Here is a 22,615-nt window from a genome sequence, read left to right as displayed (position 1 = left end):
TGACGTGCCATGGGTCCAGTTCCAGGGTCTTACAGTCAAAATGAATGTGTGGGTATGTACAGGGCTAACTATGAATGGTACAGTTATTCACTGTCCAAACCTGCAAGGGTGGAGCTGCAAAAGGGATATTAGACTGGCCAGACATTGACTCCTGTATTACACATGGTACCAAGCAGAAATCACACACCGAAAACTCTGTGGTAGAAGCTTGGAAGTCAACCTTTATTGATAATGTTTTTTAAAAAAAAGTCATGTCAACCAACAAGAGAAAATCATATACGTCTTTCATATTTGCTTCAGTACTGCTGTTTATACGTGTAAAAAACACACAACATAACATAATGTATCTCATCTCATTTAGGATTGACGGCGAAGGCCACTGCAGCGGTCCCACCCCCCAAACACTGATCCTGCATCAGTGCCACATTTATTCCTTCCTAGGGGTCAACCGAATTAACACAAAGAACCGAACGTCTTAAGTGTGTCAAACAGGAATTCCTAAGAGGTCCAGCCATCTACGCGATCAGTGGAACATCTACAGGCCACATTTGTATGCATTTTCATCAGAGAAGAGATAGAAAACAAGAAAATGCTGAGTCAAAAGTAATACTTTGTCTTTCTATCTAAATGTGTAACGATGCAACAAATTTGATATTAACGTTCACTATCGAGGCGTCATTGATAAATCCGGTTAGATGAGATCTGCTTTAGTTTTATTCCTCAGAGAGCTTAGTTCTCTCAGCAACATTGGATGAGCAAAAGGAGGAAGTGACACGAAGGTGCAATTTGTTGGTGCAGGTAAATGAGGATATAGTAAAATATCATTGTGTTGCTGGGTTAAAGAATCTGTAAACGGTTGACTTTTTCTAAGGAAAAATCTAATTCATAGTTGTCCCATCTTAAAGGTACCACCACTAACCCATCGGGCATGTTGCCCGATGTGTGACAGGTGCAACACTTTGCCATATACATGAGATCTGGTGAGGTTAAGTATAATTATCACTGACACAAGTCCATCACCAGCATGGGAAATGTGGTCAAAAAATATGCTAGAAATTGCGAGCAAAGCATAATTGGCATATTTATGTCCAATTTATTTATGGTAGTTATACCAATGCAGTACAATTATTGCGATGTGATGATTGCGACATCTGATGTAGCACCTTGTCACTTAATCATGTTGTACCTCAACTGAGCTGTGTTGTGATTTTTAAGTCAAATTAAAATGGGATTATGAAGTTAATCTTGGACACAACATATGCAACTTCTCTTTTAGTGCAGCTTCAAGGCACTGAATGATTCTGAATGCTTGTAGTAACACAACGGTACACGACATCACCGAATGACGTACATCAAACTGAAAGTATAAAAAAAAATCGAACGAGAAGAAAATTCCAGAAGGCACTGGATATAAAAAGGAATACCAGCGTTTTTCAACCTCTTTTCCACACCCTCAAGTTAAAATCTCAAAGTTCTATTCTTTTCTAGTCATTGTTAGCTTGTATGCTAACAGCGTCTTTTCAGCTGCTAGCAAGGAGCTTTGGAACGCATGATACACACAAATATTCACATAATTTTTATGTTTTCTAATTACCGAGCAATAAATGTACCTTGATCACTTTTAGTTTCAAATGTTTTTCAGTGTAGCTGAGAGGTTGACAGACGCTGGTAAGCCATATATGACTTTTAACTGGCTAGCTGTTGTGTGTCTAAAATTCTGCGCACAGTGTCCGTCTTGGCGGTTGGACACCTTGTCGATATTCAAGTACTCTCCTCTATTTCTCTCGGGGAGTAAAATAAATTAGATGCTCTTTGAACTGCCCTGCAGTTGCAATGTGACAGGTGATGATAAACTGAAGACATAAAACACACATATTGGTATCAAAGTACAGTATGAGGATTGTGTATAAAAAACAAAATGTGAGGAGAGACGTTAACCTGATTTCTGGTTGCTTGATTTCATACGTTTCCATATCCCAAAAAAAAAAAGAGTTGCCCAACAGTCTATGTGCGCAGATAATAAAACAAAAAAATAAAATAAAACCAAAATATATACGTATATTGCTGTACTCTAAATTCAACTACATGAAAAGGTGGTTAAGGACAAAATCCAAAGCCTCAAAGATATCGACCAACGTAACATTCAAAAACACATCTCGAACACATATTGTAAAAACATACCTTCCACATGACGTCTGTACACTTCCCTGTCACTGAATGGTACAAAGACTGGACCACAAAATTGGGTAACTACATATTTTGTGATACAGGGCTGGAATTTGTTGGGTTAGCATGTATTCTAATAGAAGAAACATCACAAAGAGGTGAGGAAAAAAAACATTTTGGCATTGAGAACGTAACAATGTCCAAAAATGTATTTTTTTTCTTTTTTCTAGCAAATCAGATATGTTAGCAACATGACCAATTGAAATTGCTTTCACCGTCACAGCAATGGACAAACAAACCAATCTATTCTTCTCATATTTTCATGTACAACCTACTTTTCGCCTTAACTCTTGACAACAATGGCCAAACTCAGTAGTTGATAAAGACAACAAAGAAATTTCATCCATTGCATAATTCTTCTGTGGACTTCCTGTCCCTACATGCTTTGCTGTCCAGCAACAATCCTCCCTGATCTCACACGTGCCAACAATAAGTAAAATATTTTCCCCGAATGACCCGTTCATCCTCGGTATGGGACAGAGTGTCAAGACAAACCGCTTGTCAAAATCAAGCAGATAGTCATGGCCTGTAGAAAAGGACTTTTTCCAATTTTCGGGGGTGGTCCACTCTACTTTGTGCCTAAAAATGGAACAGAGAGCATTCAATTTCTGTTCTTATAGCAAGTTTCCCTTCCATCCCAAATTTTTTTCCCTCCAGAGTTTATCGTTGTTTAATGACAACGTCTTGAAGTTGTCTTGACACTCTTTCCCATAAAAGAGGAGGAGCACAGGAGGACTGGGACTCAAAATACTGCTGGTCTTTGGCTTATAGCAGGAGTATCTGTGGCAGCAAGGACCACGACCTTCAAACTGAAGGAACTGGTCAACAGAGCGATAAGTCTGTGATATCAAAGCGGGTGCGTTGGGGGACGGGAGGGGTTTGTCTGTGTGATTCAGGGTCGAAGGCTGGGTGGGGGGCGCGACGGCGGGGGACATGGTAGCCCCGGGGGTGTGCGAGCGGGCGGCGGCCCTGGTGGTAGCTGGCCTGATGGTGGTGATTTGGGAGGAGGGCTGCTCTGGGTGGGAGACGAGGACGCGGTTCGTGTCACAGGGCGGTAGTCCGGTGGTGGTGGTGTGGGCGTGTGGATCGGGGTGCGAGGTTGGGCCTTGGCTGCCGCCGACTCCTCTTTCACTCTTGTGAAGTTGATGCATCGACCCTAATAGAAAGAAAAGAGACAAAGGATTAAAAAAATAAATACAATTTTGTTCAAACCTACAACTGATTTTAATAAAATACCCGCAAAAGCAATGACACTCTCATCAGCTTCAGGGGTACTTTTAGTTCCAATTCACAAATGTTAGCATGCTAGCACGCTAAACTAGGATGGTAAATGGTCTTGCATTTTTAACGCGCTTTTCCAGTCTACTGACCACTCAAAGCACTTTACAATACTTGCCACATTGACCCATTTACACACACATTTATACACTGATGGCGGAGGCTGCCATGCAAGGTGCCAACTGCTCATCAGGAGCAAATTGGGGTTCAGTATCTGGCTCAATGACACTTCGACATACAACTGGGGGAACCGGGATTTGAACCAGCGACCTTCCGATTACTAGAGCTACAGCTGCCTCTAAATGATGGTGAACTTGGTGGACATTAAACAAGCTAAACACCAACATGTCTCTTGGACTTGCTGGTGGTAGTGTTTCAATGATTGTATTAAAAAATCTGGATTTTTTTTTTTTTTTATCAGCGAGGGATTTAAAAGGGATTACAATAAAAGATGAAAGTATGTACTGAATATGTGTGACATTAAAGGTGTGATGTTTAAAAAATAATCTATATCTAAAGTAAAAATGTACACAGAGTAAGACACTTTCAGGTCCAGAAACACAGGTGTCTAATCTGACGCACATCTGGGCTAAGAAGGTGACGACAGTGTGTGTGTGTGTGTGTGTGTGTATGGCCAGCTGGTGTTCCAGATTACACTCAAATCCCTGCTTTGACGCCCACGTTCCCCATGATCCAGGTTAGTCCAATGTTCTTTCGTTCAAGAACTGTGATTCGCTTACCAAAGTTCCAGTCATTGTCATCAAGAGACCATATGGACAAAAAACAAGATAGGGAGGGATTGGGGTTACCAGCTGGGGCTGGTGGGTGTGTGTGTGTGTGGGTGGGGTGTGTGTTTCGGGGTGAAAGGTTGGAGGATTTTGTACAGTGTAAGGTGACTCATCAGACTGTAAAACGGTAGAAATCGCTCCTACGTCTGTCGTAAAATATTGCACTTCGCATTAGCTCCACCCGAGTTCACGGAGGTCGATGTTACCATAGTAAACTGAGAGCTGCACTATAGTTGCATGTGGTTGGCAGCCAGAGTTGAGTGAAGTAATGTCAATCTGTTAATAACCAGTATCAGTCATCTGAGCTGCAGGACCATGGTTGTGGAAAGTGAGGGGAACAGGGATCGATGTTACTCACAAAGCTGTGAGAAAAGAGTACAGCCCATCCATCTTAAAAAGATGTTGTACTTGTGTTTTTAGATTACTTTCTATCTACTGAAAATGTCAACAGCGCAAAAATAGGCAAAGACAACTGAGAAAGGAGTCTGAACCACATTTTGGACCTACATAGTATTGTAACATAATAGAAGAAAAACAACTACATAATCAAATTGGAGTCAGACAGAGGGAATGAGGATATTTAAAAATAGAAAAACAATACCAGAAAGAACAAATATGATCATGAACCTAACTGAATTGAGGCAACTCTCCAACATCCCACTCTAAACTTTTGGCCTCTCCTTCAGCGACCACTCTTTGTCCTCTTCCATTTAGATGATTCTCTGCATCTACCGCAGACACACTCCCCTCTAACACATACATTCAGCCACATAGAGGCAGCATTCGGCGTGAAATCTGATTTAGAGACAGCCACAAGGGACACATTCCGTTCATCCAGACGAGTAAATGAACTGCTGCGAGCGAAAAAACAAAATGTTGAATAAACAGAGTAGAAAAAGACAAGAATCTAGCAGCGACCAGCAGTCTGGTCTGTCACCACTTATCCAGTCTGGCATTCCTAGACGTCGATAAAGCCAGAACGCGGATCTCATATTCTTTACAATTTTTTCTTGTCTCATATAAATACCCACAAAGAGAGATGTGCAAAGACTGCTTCCTTTGTGCAACACACAAAAATATGCTAAACTAGCGCTGTGCCGTCAATCCCACACAGATTTACTGAGAAAAAATGTTTTTCCTTCTCAGCTGTTAAAGCTTACAGCTGGTCCTGGTGACTAGTTAAACCGCAGTTGTGTAAGAAACGGTCATTTAGTTCCACAGAATGTGTCATTAATGAGAAATGTATGCATGTAATGGGGAAGTTCTTAATGAAGCTGAGCTGGAAACGTTATGTTGCATGTTATGGTAATTGTCATTCTTATGACACTGTGAAGAAAGTGAACAGCGAAAAAGTGTCAAAGAAAATGCTTAAAAAAACACAAGATAATTAGCCTGTTACATTTTGTTTGTCAGAGTCAGAGGTGTAGAAATGAAAAATTAGTGTAGCTTGGATGAAACAGTGACGAATAGTGAGCCTAAGAGACGCTGCTGGGCAGGATAGCTCTGTCCCCTTGTTTCTGGTCATTGTGCATAATTAAAGTAACTGGCTGCTAGCTAGCTTCAGCCTTAGCGTACAGATACAGGAGTGATATCAACGTTTTCACCTCTCTGCAAATAAAAGATGAATAGGCGTATTTTGTCAAAACTTGTTAAGCAAACAACTCCCCAAACTTTATTCGAACAAGATATGAGGTGCATTCCAATGTGTGTGACCATTATTGCAGGTTTATTAGAGGCAATTTGATACTGACAAAGATGTTTTATTTTAAGCCCAGCTTGGCTTCCTGTACATCATTCTGTTAGCACCCAGCTGCGGTTTTAATCTATGAACATTTTCCTGGATTAAAGAAAACCACGCTTGCTCGCTGACCTCCTCCACTGTCTGCAGTCTTACCAAGGTCATAAAATTGTCTAGGCCTGACCAGATGTATATGTCTATGTGTGTGTGTGTGTGTGTGTGAGACATGGTCAGTCAGTTGGTGGAAACAGCCCTGGCAGTTGTCTGCCTTACTGTAAGGTATTACCTCATGTCCTTTAGCCGGCTAAATTCTTCCCTGGAGAGGCTTGTGTTTATGAGCGAGAGAGAGAGAGAGAGAGAGAGAGAGAGAGAGAGAGAGAGTGTGTGTGTGTGTGTGTGTGTGTGTGGACCAGCTCGGCCTCATACAGTACACTCTGACGTCAGCGTAATGGATGTGGTTTGGTGACACACACGCTTTCATAATGGCTAACTGCAGATGCGAATGCAGATAACTTAATCCTTGTGAGGTTCACTGTGGTCTATCATGGGCAAATTATGTGGTTATGTGTTTATACATATAGGGGTACACACACACACACACGCACACACACACACACACACACACACGATGCATGAACAAACAAACACATGCAGCCGCTGATACTGTACAGAGCCTACAAAGCAAACATGCTGAGGGGTTATTGAGTTCATTGAAAGGAGAGAAGAAAAGTGTGTGTGTATGTAGTAAGGGGAATACATGAAGACTACAGGAGAGGAGATCCGGAATCATTGGCGAGAATCTGAACATAGTTTGATAGCAGGATAGGTGCAATTTCACTAAAATAGCTCTCTGTGTGCTTTCCATAACGGATACTGAGACTGGCGAGTACATTGTACAGGACTGTAGCCACGCCAGTCTCAAGGGTGATATGCTATCAAGTGTACGGACTGTACTTGGCCTCATGTGAAGAGTGAGTGTTCCTATTAATTTTGCGATGTAGACTTTCCCCCTGGTATGGTAGGGTCTGCATGTGGCACCAAATAGCTTTTCAGGTAACACATAAACCAGGGAAATAGGTGCCCCGTGCTTGTTTCCACTCTTTTCCCTTTGAAATAAAACCTTACACTACGTGGAAATGAGCCGGCCTGCTGGCCTGGGAGATTTTTCTGCCGCTTCGTTACAGACCACAAATGACTTCAGGAGGCGACATCATTTGAGTGGAAAGAGAGGCTTGATTTCTTCAAGAAAATAAAGCTTGCGTCATGCAGATATTAGGTATGCAGCCATCACTAAAAGCTTCTTTGGGTAAGTGAAATTTGTTGACTAAGGAACTCAAATCTGAGATCTTTTTTATCTGACCACCAGTTTGCTTTGGTTAAGATGTAATCGTGAGCTAGTCGTGACTTTTTCCTGTCTCATTTGTCTAAGGGAGAGCTAAAATCAAATCCTGCCTCTCTTGTTTGCGCTGCCAAGAAAACACTCTTAAATGTGGAATTCCCGTTAAAAAAGATCATCGGAAATTTTCTGCTAATAAGGCATGATTTTAACTCACTCCTGGGACAGGGCTCGATCAGCGGGAAAGTCGGCTGTGGAGAGCAGGAAGAATAGGAAAGGGGAAGAAAACAACTGGAAAAGAAGAGAACAGATAAGTGATGGAAGGAAACAAGGAAAAGAGAGTAAAGAAAAGCAGATGATGATGGAGTTATGTTCCCAGGGTGCAATGCTTCCCAAACATATATGAATATATAATATATGTAAATAATGGGAACATGACAAGGTCCTTTGTTCACAAGGTGCTATCTTCTAAGGGTTAGGGGTTTGACACAAACACAATAGCAGGGTTAAGGGATCCTGGGAACATAGAACCTGGGGATCATAGGGCCTAGGGAACATAGGACCTTGGGAACTTAGAACCCTGGGAAAATATATCCTTGAAAAACATAGATCCCTGGGAATGTACAGCCTGGGTTACATAGTACTCTGGGAACACCATACTTTGGCAACTTAGAACCTAGAAACATATTCACCTGGACACACAGGACCCCTGAGAGTGTAGGTCTCTGGGAACATGGATACACTCCCAAAGAAGATCATACTGTTACGGAGCGAGAGTCTATGGACATGCTCGCAGCTCTGTGAAGTTGTACTTACTATACAACTGTGATGTGAGCTAAATGCTGAAGTCAGCATGCTCACAGTGACAATGCTAACATGCTGACGTGCATCAGGTATCATGTGTACCATGTTCAACCATCTTACTTAAGCTTGTTAACAACACTGGCTAATTAGCATCAAACACACCACTAATGTGGCTGGAAACCAAGCAGCCTATAGAGAACTTGAAGTTTATATTCCTTATTTATATGATTGAGGTTGAATTACAAAGTGCCCATTGAGGCCAGAGAAGCTGGAAATTATAAGGAATCCCCAGAACACATAAACGTTAAAAAGTGACTTTGCTGAATGTGCCAGAGGGGTTTAAAACATCCCCAGAGAGCTCTCCGTACTCAGTGAACCCCCATCTCCTCTCCACATTCAAACCCAACTCTTATCTGTGGTTTTTCTGATACAAAGACTCCGGCATTAAAACTAAACCATGTGGCTGGTCTGTGAAGAAGAGAGAATTTTTACCAGCTTACACACACGAACACATCAGAAAACACTCCTATCGAGCTAAAAGGAGTGTGAGCTGCTGTTCTGCTTTCTATCCGTTTTATGGCGTCTAATGTGAAGCAGGTGTGAGAGCGAGGCTGGCTCAACAGGATGGAGATGGGCCAACGGAGGTGTTCGCCAGCAAAGGAACACCAGGAGTGAATGAGACGGAGAGACAGATGGAGGAAGGGAGGGCAAGATGAGTAATGGGTACAGATGACTGGAGCAGCTTTAGGCTCGCAACACAAAAAGACCCAGTTTTTCAAACATAAGTTTTGGTTTCTAAGGATTTCTTTTGGCTCTGAGATAAATATTCCCACCCAAAGATGGGTTATCACATACTAATATGTACTGTATTAACTGATTCATCATGGGTTCCAGGCTCACAAAATTTATATAGTGAAGACAGTGAAGTTCTTGGCAAAATGTAAGATACCACTATCTTAATGTGGGATCCCAGTGAATCATTTCTTGTGAGAAGCATGTTATCACTTAGACATCATTTAACAGATGACTGATGGAGAGCTTTGTCACATGGTACAAACAACAACCACTTAAAGACAAATATTAGCGAAACCAATGAGTTTGTGTTGGACTACTGCTGCATACCTCTTAGTGCCTCGGTTCATTGACAGAAGCAATTCTGATAGAACATGAAGAATCTACAAATTCTAAAATGTGGATGCTTTACACACATCGTTTATCAGGTAGCACAGATGATCTCTAGCATCACCACAGGTTCAAGATGGACACCCAGGATTAGTGTCACCAATGCAGTATTGGACCAAATGTGGTCACAATCTCCCCTTCTGTTCCTGATTTATGGGCAGAAACGTGTTTCTGAAGAATATTATGATGTCACAGTGAAGTTGACCTTTGAAGTGCCATCACCTAATTTTTTCTATTAAACATCTAAGTTAAATGTTGTCTTAATTGTGTTGAATGTTAAAGATGATATGCTTAGTAGCTAAACACTGTTATGCTAGTATGAAAAAGCAGTGATCATACATTTTTATTAAAAAATTAGCTCTACAATGCAAAACAAGATGAATTAACTATCCAGCTACAGCTGATCATATCTGTCAACAGTTGTCATTTCAACCAGCAAAATCACAGTTTGTTGGCTACAACTGATGAGTCTCCTTTAGTCTGCTTATGTGTGAAATTGTTTAAAAATGATGAAAGATTTTGAGTGGTTTATCTGCTGCTCTTACTAATCTACCACCTCAGAGGATGTCAGTTTTGATCGCATTCCTTCTAATTTTGGCCAAAAAGAAAAGAAGTTACCCAGTACGCAATGGACTGAGCAAACTCTCAAGACATAAAAAGGATTCAAGAAAAACGTAACGCATGAACCAAGGTGGAAAGGAAGGGTGTAAAAAAGAAGAGGGCGATGCAGCTGTGGGTCACCACAGGTATAAAACACTGGAGGGAGGAACAGAAAGCTAAAAAGTAGAACTGGGGAAATCAGTTTGAGAGGGTGTGGGTGAAAGTATTTGATGAAATGAAATATTTCCATGGTGTACCGCTGAGATACTCACATGATCCCCAGGCTGGGGTCTCATCAGAGAGACCTGGTCGTACCCGCGGCGGAACAGAGCCCAGATAGCGTCCAGTTTACCCTGAACAGGACAGAGAAGATGGAGGCTTTAAACAGCTGGCCACATGTAGACACCAAACTCCTACACACTTCAATCCTGAATACATCCTATTAATAGTGATTCTATTGTATCAGCAAACATTTGGTCTGTGGTCCTTGGTCGCGTTCCTCAAAAGCCGACAGTCTGCAGGTTTTAGTCCCGAACAAATACCACGGCAGCTGATTCCACTGATTAGTTCCTGCCTCTTGGTAGACGCTGTGCTGATTAGTCACTCGGTCAAATCTTGGTTCACGTCTGATTAACTGAAGACACATGAACCTAGAAGTAAATTCCCCTTCCTTACATAAGGTGCAAGATACTACTGCCAGGATGCATAACTAAAAGCAAAAACTGCTGACTCCTGACCCTCAGTAACACACTTGAAAGGAAGGAAGTACATATCTTAAACTAACCACAAGTTATTAAACAATACGTATGTCAAAATATAGGAGTGCATCTGGAACCCAACAACCACTGACTAGTAAGTGTATAAATCCACCTTTTCCCGACACTGACTGTAATGTATGAACAGTGTAAAGTTTCGCTATGAGTCACTGCTGTGCTGCTTTAAGGCCTGCCTCACATTCAACATACAGCCTTCAAAACTGTAAAGTAGCGTACAGATAACAGTGTAGGCTACTGTATGAGAGGCCGGTGTTGCTACACAGAGCTGTTTTGTGGAGTATGATTAAAACCCAAACAGCACCGACGCCAAGTCTAATAAAGACTCTCTGTCTGGAGAATATGTTGTATTACTTTAGCTATGCATACCCAGCGATAGTCGTGGAATTTTGTGCTTATGCAACTAATTATACATAAATATGACCAGAAGAGACGTTATTCCTCCCTGCTGTCTTGTGAAAACTTAGCAACTCCACTAGTGGTGCTTTTTATCAGGCTACTCTGTGGGTTTGAGAAAATTCCTCCAACCTCAGTTATTTGAAACTCAAAAATGCACAGCGGTCAATCTGTAAACACTGCAGATTTTTGAGTTCCTGAAAAGCTGGTGTTTTGCTAAAAAGCAGCAAGGATGTACTGAAATGTTTCGTATAAATGATACCACTAAATGGCGACATCCTAGTGCCTCACTGTCTGTTGGTCCTGAAGGAACCTGAGTGTGTATTTACCCGGATGGGCGTGTACCACTTCCGGTTCTGCGGCGCCTTCTTGTTGTGAGATTTCTTAGGTTTGGGCTCGAAGGGCTCGTACTCCTGCTCAGGCATTTTCACCACAGCGTTCTTTGGCTTCTCCAGCTTTGCCCCCTCCTCTGTCGAGCCCTTCCCTCCCCAACGCACCTACATACAGCAAACAATATATGAATATACAACAAAAAAGAGGAAGTGTATTTAATCTACAGTGGTTTTCATAATGTTTTCCCCGTAATCTCGTCACCTCCATCCTCTTGATCCCTCCGATTCCTCTTCCTCCATAATATGAAGCATCCACAGTGGGCCACTTCTTCTTGGGCAGGCCGTCTTCATCATCTGACTCCTAAAACACAAATAATCAGAAATCCAATAATCCAATTTTTTCACCCTCCATATATTTTCTAACTCATAGATTCAGAGGGTGTTATCATGAACACTCACTTCAAGTCTCTTTAAAGTGTCAATCATTGTCAAATACTACTCACTAAGGAGAGATGATGGAAAAATCCAATAGTTCCCTTTAAAACCTGTGTAATGTTTAACTGCTGCTAATTACTGAAATGTAAAAAAAAATAGTAGTTTTCAGGTTAATCCTTTTTGATCCACAATATTGCTGCATTTTGGAAAACACAAGCTGTAAGTATGTCTCTCTCTATTAAGTTGCACTCAAAGAAAACTTCTGAAATCTCACATTAAAGAAAAAACCCTAGACAAAATGAGAATGAACTACACAACACAAAGCGTATATTCATCAAGAATTGGTCGTATAGATTCCATAACGCATGTCTGGTCTAAACAGCAGATAAACTAGAGGTTGAGAACTCGACTTCTTCTTGGCCATCTACAAGGGAATTTGGGAATTATCTAGCAGTTGGAATCTTGTGGTAATATCAGGGAAGACCCTGACAGCTGACACAGCGTCTTCTTTTTCTTTTGTTTGGGTGGAAACAGCTGATCATTGATGTGAGTTAAATGTCAGAACTTATTCAAAACTTCTGAACTTATTTCCTTTTTTGGTGAATTTTGCTGTTTATATCAACCTTTTCGAATGTGTTACTTCAAAATGGGCAAAAAGGTATATTAATGGACAGACGACAATTCCTGTATTTAGTTGATTTTGATGAAAAATGAATTATCGTTGCTTTTAAAAACTTTATGATACATATCACACACATTTTCCTGCGGATTTGGTAAGAAAATACGTTTGTGCTTTGACTCACGGGCTCAGGAGGAGGTGGAGGAGGAGGCTCTTTGATCACCTGTGGAAAAATAAAGAGATATAACATTATTCAGCTTGTGGCAAACACATTAATCATGTCAGTTTTGTTTTTGTAAGGACCCCTCAGATGCTTACTGGTCTCTCGGCGTTTGGATGAACCCCTCTGAAGCTTGACATAATTGTGATTTAAGTGTTGCTTTTTATAATCGTCCACTTCCTGAATGTAGTGTGAGTTTCTTACCACAGTGCAGCAGAGCGGCCAGAACCACCACATGAAGAGCAGGGCCAGCAGGAGGAACAACACCAGTAGGGTGATCAGGAGAATGGTGCCGTCAAACTGGAGAGTACACACACACGCAGAACAGTGTACTAGACATTAGGTCTTCTTTAAAAATGATGGTAAACAGGAAGTATAATCATACTTCTATGATGGACTTTAAAGCAGGCCAAAAGGAAGCCTTCTGATTCCCTTTGTGTCAGTTCTGTCACCATAAATATTCATGTTTTTGTTTTTCTGATGACAAACAGGTCCATGTAAGTCGTGTGATCCCTAAGTGAATCCATCAGTCACTTAGCTCGCTTTAATCCAGGCAGGCGTCCCTGAGTCAAACATGGTTCCTATTACAGACCACAGATGAGGATCACATGTGGTTATACTTTCCCCTATCTATCTTGTGGCAAAGACGTGGGGGGATTAATCTGAACTCAGCAGTGGGGTCCGTTGTAGACAGATCATCATGGGAGCCAAATGACTGTATCTTAGAAAAGTACCCATCAGCACAGTTTTCTAGAACTGCTGACAGGCAGAATTTGTGAAGTAATGGTTCAGTAAACAATGGCAATATGTTCAACAGTGACCGCATCTGCGTTATGTCATTCTCACATATACAATATGTGTGTTTTTCTTGGACTTTAAAGGCATATTTTGTGGACTAACTACAAAAGCTAAAACTGTTGAATGTAGCACTTTGGGGGGATTTGTGGAGGGCGTTGCAGGGGTTTGTTTTCGTTCTCCACTAATCCAGACTTTATTGCACCAGGCCAACACGTCCCATGTAAGCAACTTGTCGTGCCTCCTTGAGCCTGGTGTGACTTCAGCCTATATGGTTTAGTTTAGTGGCGAGAGGCAGCTAATTGCATTGGTATGTCAAATTGAGCTCTGTATATCACGAACCACAACACAGCCTCTTAAATTCACAGTATTTTCATGGATGTGATGTCATACGGACTGAGGGGGAACAGCTTCAAAGAGCATGGCCCTTTTTTTGCTCAGTGGGGATCTGCTGAGGCTCCGCTCCATATGTTCCAACATACGTTTTTTATTTTGTTAAATTGCTTTAAATTGTCTTAAATTGCATCTTGCTTAATCTCGGTTTTACAGAATGAAGCTCCACCCTACTTTATACTGACACAGCTATATGCGATCATACACCTGGGAGCTCCAACAGTCTAAATGGGCTGTAACAGGATGCTTCTCTTTCACTCTCACAACCAAAATGTTGAGAGTGAACCGGCAGCCTCACGGCCATGAACCTGCTTCTCTGACCTTTTGTCTCCTGCCACCTCAGGAGTGTTCAGACAGTCTTTTTTTGGGGTGGATCGCTGCTACCAACCCCTGTGGTTTGGCTCCCCGAAAAGAGGGGAAAAATAACGAAAATGAAAGGGAAGATGAAAGAGATAAAGAGGGTGAGGAAACTGACTGCAGAGAACAAAACAACAGACTTCTAGGAAAAGAGTTGAGGTTGGAGAGGGCAGAAGCAGCAGAGAGGAGTGGAGTGGAAACCACAGGCAATACAAGAAGACCTGGAAAACATTTTTTTTTATATCAAAAACATACTAAATCTCAAGAGGAAATCCATAATTCTGCTTTTAAAGTTGAGAGCTTTATAAGATATTCTCTGTGATTTTCACACAGTCTATATCGTACTTCTTCCAAATATAATTATTCATAATATGATATTTTCTTGCTGTAACTTATTTATAGCTAATGTATATCTATATATATATGTTTGTGTCTAAATTCAAGTACTCCCTTTGTCTTGTCTCGGGACAAGCTCTTAGAATAGATGTTGTAGAATAAATGTTGTTAAGCTCCAGCCGAATCTATATCACTATATTTATTTTGTTATGACTCTGTACAATTTGTACATGAAATGTTTGTCCTGCATATGATGTTATAAGTAGCTTAATGTTTTTATTGTAGGCCCACAGTGCCATGAAGTTGTTGTATATATTTGTATTGCTTAATTCAAGAGTATTTAATGTGACCTGATTGGTACACTTTAGTTAACTAGCCTAATTACGATGGTCTTCCGTTTTGTCTCGTAACATAACCTCATGAAGGCCTGTGTACCCAAACGTTCTTATTACTTTCAAGTGGCGAGGACAGTGTAGGCGTATTCCTTGTTCTGATATTGTCAACTCGACACACCTGGTGATCCCCAGGTGTGGAACTGTTTACTCTGTTGAGTTGAAAGCTCCAATTTAAGTGGAGACACTTAAAGGTGAAAACACCAATTTTGAGATTATGGTCTACCCATAATATTTCTTCTTTCAGACTAGTGGAAAGAAGACATCAAAAATACTCATTTAAGTGTTTATTTTAGTTCAGAATTCTGTCCTGGACATTCAAATTAAATTAAGCATTACATTTTTAAGAACTTTTACACAGCGCAATTTGCATACTTAGTCATTAAATTATCAGAAACTGTATAATACAAAATCTTTAGAAATCACGTGGGAAAGCTTTGTGGTGATATCTATGAGTGAATTTTTTTTTTCCCTTAATGATCTCCACTTAAATAAGTATTTATCATCAAATTAGAGGACAATAGATTATAATCTATTTAGGTGCAATGAGTTTAATTTTTATTTCTTACTGTTTTGCTGAATGAGAAAAAAATGCCTTTAAATGCAGGCATAGGGGACAAAAAGCTGCCACTTACACACTCTGTGGTGGTGATGTGAACGTTGCTGCTGATGAAGGACAGACCGTCGTTCATGCTCACTTGTAGATAAATCACCCTGGAACAAAACAACACACACAAACAGGATGAGTGTGTTCTGTGTCTTCATACTGGGACGTAACACAACAAGCATGTTCAGAGTGGTTTATTTAGTCTGAAGCATTTCCTCCTTGAGCTCAGTTTGTTTGACCGGAGTGATGTCATTTGAACTCGGGTTCACACCAAATAACGTCACCGAACCGCCTGCAAACTGTGAGGCGGTTTGTTAGAAGTGAGAATACGAACCATCAGGAAACAACCGCGAAACACCCGGGATTATGAGCTGAGAACAATGTGATGTCTAGACTGACTCGCATTCAGCTATTTGGTCTAAGGTTGCAGACACTGGAGGCGGCTGCCAAAGTGTCTGACCTGGCAGGAGAACACGCTACCAGAACTGTATCCACAATATGAGCAACTTGGTGAGTCGATTGGCTGTTGTTTACGAGCCCTGTTTAACTTGTAATTGAGCAATTTGAACCCAAATGAACCAAATACAAAAGTTTTCCACTGTGGTTAAAAAAACGAGAGAAAAAACAACAAACTGTAGGTGTGACTGTGTGACCCACTGAGCCACACAGCAGGCACGGAGGCCAACGAGGGATAGGTGATTGACTTGAAGAATAGTGGAAATGGAATAAAATAAAACACAATCTAAGAGCCGAGATTTTGCTTTTATGAATCTGGGCAGGTCGTGTGTTTTTCCAAGACATGACACCATGCTAATTGAACTCTCAGGAATGAGAACAATCTGCCACCTCGTTAAACGCAGTCTTGATGTCTCAACGTCTCAACTTGGAGCTACCAAATTATTTCTTGATGTATTCTAAAATAGAGCAAAGAAAAACACTTCAGTCAAATCATGCTTCTGCCCATTCTTCAGTCCAACTTCATCCATGACAAAGAATTTTTGGAGCTGTGAAGTCTTTCTTGTTTTTCTGAACCCGTTGTTCTCCAAGTGGGGAACAACAATTCTGGGAATTTCATGTGACCTCCACTGGCACTCTTTTGGGAGTCTGTTCTCGTTCAGCTCTTCAAAACATGTGGATGAAAGGCATGCGTTTTAAAGCCCCCCCCCTCTCCGTTCTTATTTGGGGGAGGACCAGGTGGATGTGAATGAAGTCTGACAGATGGAAAGCAGGCTGTTTGACCGATAAACCTGTCTTTACTCTGACTCAGAGAGCTGTCTGTCTGGGTTTGAAGAAAAAGGCGGGTGGAGGGAGGGAAGAGTTGGTGCAGTGGGTGAACTTCATGAATAACTGCATACCATGATTTCTGAGAACAAACAGATGGGAGCTATGGGACTGAAACTGTCTTCATGCTAAAAAGGGTTTGAATTCATGCACAGTGTCCTTCGGATTTAAGTGAAAAATTATGTTACAAAAAGAGTTTTGTATAAAAGAAAGAAGTAAAACAGTAGTGAAATAGCACTGGAAAGCATTTTATGATGAATTTAGGATTTTATTACCAAAGCAGCATCATTTAAAAACCACAGTGGATCTTAATATGGTTGTTGAACAGGATGATTTAATTTCATTGTTGACAATTCCCAACCAAACACCAAAGGCAGCAAATTTGTGACTCATTCGGACCATCCCTATCCGGTCCGCAGCACTCTGCCCCAAGAACATTTGCCGTACTAAAGACATAATTATTTTAAATGAGGTCACAAATATATAATTTAGTTTAAGTTATTTCCCAGAACAGCCGGGCACTGGAGTTTTAGCCAATGTTCTTCAAACAGGAGTTTTTATGGTAGATGAATGTGGGATAGAGATAGGAAAGTGTTTTTCCTTTCAAGGCAGCTGGATTGATGGTTGAAGACCAGTGAGAGATGTGGTTGTTTATTTGTAAACAACAATGGCGGTGCTACAACATCAGTTATATGTGAACTGGACAGGATTTCTTCACTGAAAGAAGAGCAAAGTTGCAACTCAAGGATTTTCTCGATGGAAAAGATGTTTTGACTCTTCTCTTGACTGGCTGTAGTAGGAGTTGGATTTCCCAACTTGCTCTGCTGGTAGCTTTCTCCCACTCCGTCCTTTGTTTTGTTGAGCTGATTAGCTGAAGTTAGCCAGTGATTGATGGTAATAGGCAGATGGTTCGTCCCATTAAATGCCAAAACATTTTTGTGAATGTCATTTTTGAAATGTCCTGCCCTTTGCTAAACACTGGACCTCTTACGAGATGGTTCTGTGTAACAAACAAATATCTAGCGCGCCAGGTTTCATGTTGTTTGTAATGAACGAACATGTTTCATTACTTGGACAACATTAGACAATACGACGTTAAGATGGATATTTCTGTCAAACAAAGCTGAGAATCCTTAAACATGACGTAGACAATCTATATAGAAATATAAACATCCTCTACACTTCATTAGGGATTCAAAAGTTTCCAAAAAATAATTATCTAGTCTAAGTGCAGCTCATTAGAAAGCCATTGAACTTGTGTTTTTTCATTTTATTGATTATTTAAAGAAGAGAAAAGGCAGAGAAATGGCAATGCTGAAGGAGAAACTGAGTCGCTCTGAGGAGAAGGAAAAGTCAAAGAAAACTCACCAGTGTGAATTTAAAGGTGTGGATGAAACAAAGTAGCGGCGAGGACTTGTTGGTTGTAGCACAACCGTGTCTGACAGCTGTTAAACAAGGAAATAAACCAGACAGAGCTGGCTGTCCAAGCATGAACACACACACACACACACACACACACAACCACGTACGTGGATGGGACACTAGAGTCTGTCTGCCACTCATTAGGTGATGTGGGTCACCTTATCTTCTTCCTTTGTATAACTGGCCACACATATCATGTCCAGATAGGCACAGAGATCAAATTCTACACTCGAATGATCAGAAAATAGAACAGAATGCTAAGCAGCAATCAAAAGTTGGGTTTTTAGTAAAATTACCACAAATCACTTTCATGACATAAACATCCACTAATCAGTCATAAACAAACTTTATTAGTTTTGGTATTAATGGAGCAGTTTAAACTTTTCTTAATCTTCTCTGAAGGTTTTTCTACCCTGCCGATCTGGGCTAGCAGGCAGGAGAGGCCGGGGGGGGGGGGGGTGTCTGGGCTGGAAAACAACCGCTGGTGAAAAGAGCCACGGTGGCACCGAACGTGAAGGCAGAGGTGGGGAGAAAAGAGGAGGGGGAGGGGGGAAAGATAAGTTGTAATTGGAGAGTCAGGAGGTTAAGCATTGCTGGGATCGGATGGAAAGTTTAAGAGAGGGAAGGCAAGAGCAGAAAAATATACAAAGGCTTAAGGGGAAGTTTAAGGCACATGATGTACCCTCAGTTTTACGACCGCTCTGCCAGGGTATCGATTAAAGCTTCAGAGTTCGAATCATCCGTCCAGGTTGTTTAAATCTTTCCCCAGTGCAGTTAAAACCATATCCTCTCTCTGTCCACACCACTGCCAGTGCAAATATTGAATGTTAATTAGATTTATGACTCAACTAGAGAATAAAATGAAGGAATTTGTAACATGATGATAGACGTATGCTATCACCAACACAAATACAACTAGAGTCTAATATTGGCTGTCAGGCCTCCTACTCCAGTGCTGAAACTTCTTTAACCACCGTCCACTGAACCTTCTCCTCTGTGGCCTGTTGTACTTTTCTTCCCATAAAGACTTTGGTCGGAGAGGTTTGTGGATTGTTGACGTTGGCTCATAGCTGAGATCTAAAAAGAGACTATGGCCAGCTGATACAGAGAGACTCAGGCCGCAGCTAAGGTTGGTTACACCAGAAAATTGTGTGACTGTCGTGTGGTTGTGTCAGTTGTCTTAGTTTTCACATCCCGTTGCCTCCCTCCTCACCCTTCGCTGAGCCAGAAAACATTGAGGTGATTGAAACAAGATGTACTTTATTGCGTAAATCAATAAACCTGATTCTAAACTAACAAACATAACCTACTATGATTAGATATTCTCCTGCTTATCTCAGTCTGAAGCCAGCAGTGTATTAAATGTTTTTTTCCCCCACAGGCACAATGGCAGATCATCAAAGAAACACTACATTTTGTTTGATCAGAACAGAGATGATCATACAGTCCCATCAAGAGTCGACAAGGAACCTATTTGTAGCTCTAAAATGCTTAAGGATTAACCAGAACTACAGCAAAGTAAAGGTACCAAGATAACACAAAAGCACAGGTACAGAGAGACTTTTTACTTGTGTATGGTCCCTGTGTACATCGTGTTAACAGCAGTTTGAAAGCGCTCCAAGCTGCTTTAATAGATTTCTTAGCCACTTGGAGGCATCTGAACAAGCTTCAAACACAAAATTGATATTATTATCATCTTATAAAGTTGTTACTGCTAACATACAAGCAAACAGTTGCCAGTGCACACATTCAGCAGATCTGTGCAGCAAGGATGAGTCCTATAACCAGGAAATGGGTAAGCATTTTTGCACTTCCCTTGTCTCACGGTCAGTGTGTTTTTTTGAATAGGCTTTTGGTTAGATGCCTGCCTCTTGGAGAATGAGTCAATGAAAAACAAAAAAACAAAACATTGGCTTTTGTTTTGTGTCATCACAAAACCAAAGATTAAGAAAGTCATGGGATGAATAACTTTTGATTGAAGTTTCTATTCTAGTCTTACTAGTGTCTAGTCAAAAACCATTTGTCTCCAGTTGTTTTCACTGCTCTGTTCTAATTCAGGACAGAAGCAGGACAAACGCATGGAGGGTTTACCACTGCATGTGCTGGCACGGCTACAGAGCCCCTTATATTTTGCTAAGCCGTACTGGGATCTAGAAAAGAGGAATGCGACTATGGATAGGGATCGTAAAAGGAGCTAATGTATGGCAGGCTTCTTACGGACTGTGCCCATACACGCGCGTATGCATTCATGTGTTTCTCTGTGTTTGAAGAAAGAACGTGATCAAGGGTGCACGTGGATGCCACTTAATGTGAAATATACAGTGAGCGCTTCCCCTATAGACAGTTGATGGAGGATCTTTGAGAACAATAAATCGTAGAAAGATCAAGAGGCACTTACTTCCCCACTTCATCGATGACAGGAGCTGGACACAGTAAGAATGTATTTTGTACACCAGCCGGCTTTTCATCTAGGTGGACAAGACAACAATTTGATAAATGTGCATTCCTCTAAAGTCGACTTCTCAGTCTGAGCTTTCCATAAGGGGAGACAACAGATTCATTGCACTGACAAAAAAATACCTATAAACCTTGTTACACACACGTTGGGTTTATATTAGAAGAGAGAAAAGGGGGAGGTGTACGTATACTTACTGACTGTAATGGTATCGTTGATTTTAAAGCTGCAGAGCACCTGGTTGATGTTTCTGGCATGGAGAAAACCGTTTCCTCTCACCACCACTTGGAACGACTCTGGTTACATGACACACATTGATGTTTTACATTTTAGACTCCTCGCCAAGCAAAATGACATCTTATACTGTATGAACTGTACATGAGGCTCATTTTCATGTTGAAGACTACACAGACTTACATCTACCCACCAAGTGTGTTTAGAGGGCCTTCTGAATGACTTAGGCCTCTAATGCATCTTATTTGTCAGAACAATAACATTCAAATTGTGTTGCCAAATCAAAACTGTAGCAAAAATGATTGTTGGACATCAACATTAATAGTTGCAATGTTGCCTGTAACACAGAGAAAATACCTAATACCTAACAAATGGGACTGAACTAAACAGTGCAGCACTATCAGCAGCAGCAGACCAGCAAATACTATTTAGTTTCAAGTGAAATAGTTTCCCTTTTGAAAGATGACAGTAATTCACTGCATAATTAAAAATAAAGCAGATGTGAAGAATAGTAAATGTCCTCATGCCTCTGCCAGAAGTGTTTAATCAACCCCTGCTTTTATCTGTTCATTTGAGCCTTTTAATGTTGCTTTAACCATCATAATCTTTCTCTTGGCAGGACACTAAAGGCTGTTGTCTACTTTACATTTCAGCTGTAGCCAATCTTGCCACAGCCACTCTCTCATGGTCAATCCTTTTAATAAGACCCTATAATATTATCCCCACTGCAATATTCTGTCCCAGTAGATTTCCTGTTAGTGAACTGGATGACCATATATGGGCGTTTTTCAGTCTGGGATTGTCATTACTGAAGTGAGAGAAGGGGAGACAGGGCAGAGTTAATGAAATTACACAGATGAAGAAATGATGGGAGGCTGGCACCAGTGTAGATGACTCAGGAGAGACCTAATTCAGTTAATGTTTGCGTGTGTGTGTGTTTTTAGCACCCCACCTCCTGCACACACACTGGATGGTTCAGCTGCTAAAATCTCAATGCAGGATTTCTTGATGATCTGGAAGGGAAACAAGGAGAAAGACAGCAATTATTGTCTCTTCTTTTTTATTAACACTGTCAGTTTTGTAAAATTCTACAGTTATAAATCATGAGAGTCGAGAGTTTAATTAGAAGTGCTGTCAGACTTTGTATGAATTGAATTGAATTGAAGTCATTTTCTTAATCATACTGAGTCATTTTCTCACTTCCTCTTTCCTCTTCTTGCAAAGCCTATTTGGAGCACTATGATCACATCAATAAAGTATACTTCATCAGAACTGCTTGTCAGGTGGTGAGATGGTTTAGGAAACCCCCTCCCTTCACATATTTTTGACATCAATACTGTAACTTTCCAAAACCAACGATTCCAGACACATACTTCTCTCAAGTTATTTTTCATACAAATAACTAAGATTATCACTATGAATATTTTCCAGGAGAGTCTTAAAATGTGCAAAGTTACTGACATATTTTAGTAATTACTGCGTCCTACCTCTTTGTGACAGTCATCTTTTAGCTAAGTACACAAACCCAGTAGGTCAGACAGCATGACTGACAAAATAGTTATTTTCAAGCATAACTCCACCAGTATTCTCACTACTTCAACGTTTGCAAAACGGCA

General features: G+C 40.9%; 1 protein-coding gene across 1 annotated transcript in view; it reads right to left on the bottom strand.

Annotated features, from left to right (window-relative positions):
* Positions 1 to 201: 201 nt before the first annotated feature.
* The window catches only part of antxr1c (ANTXR cell adhesion molecule 1c), a 41,028-nt gene continuing 18,614 nt past the window's right edge, over positions 202 to 22,615 (bottom strand). Inside the window, exons 9-18 of the mRNA XM_030401125.1 lie at positions 21,952 to 22,012; positions 20,963 to 21,061; positions 20,709 to 20,778; positions 15,636 to 15,714; positions 12,932 to 13,027; positions 12,692 to 12,730; positions 11,716 to 11,814; positions 11,451 to 11,618; positions 10,225 to 10,305; positions 202 to 3,382 (exon numbers count right to left, since the gene is read on the bottom strand). Coding sequence (XP_030256985.1) covers positions 3,119 to 3,382; positions 10,225 to 10,305; positions 11,451 to 11,618; positions 11,716 to 11,814; positions 12,692 to 12,730; positions 12,932 to 13,027; positions 15,636 to 15,714; positions 20,709 to 20,778; positions 20,963 to 21,061; positions 21,952 to 22,012 — 1,056 coding nt within the window. The 3' untranslated portion in view covers positions 202 to 3,118. The remainder of the gene's footprint in view (positions 3,383 to 10,224; positions 10,306 to 11,450; positions 11,619 to 11,715; positions 11,815 to 12,691; positions 12,731 to 12,931; positions 13,028 to 15,635; positions 15,715 to 20,708; positions 20,779 to 20,962; positions 21,062 to 21,951; positions 22,013 to 22,615) is intronic.

Source organism: Sparus aurata, chromosome 20 (assembly GCF_900880675.1).
Source record: "Sparus aurata chromosome 20, fSpaAur1.1, whole genome shotgun sequence".
NCBI classification, from domain to species: Eukaryota; Metazoa; Chordata; class Actinopteri; order Spariformes; family Sparidae; genus Sparus; species Sparus aurata.
This window is presented reverse-complemented; position numbering and strand designations above follow the sequence as displayed.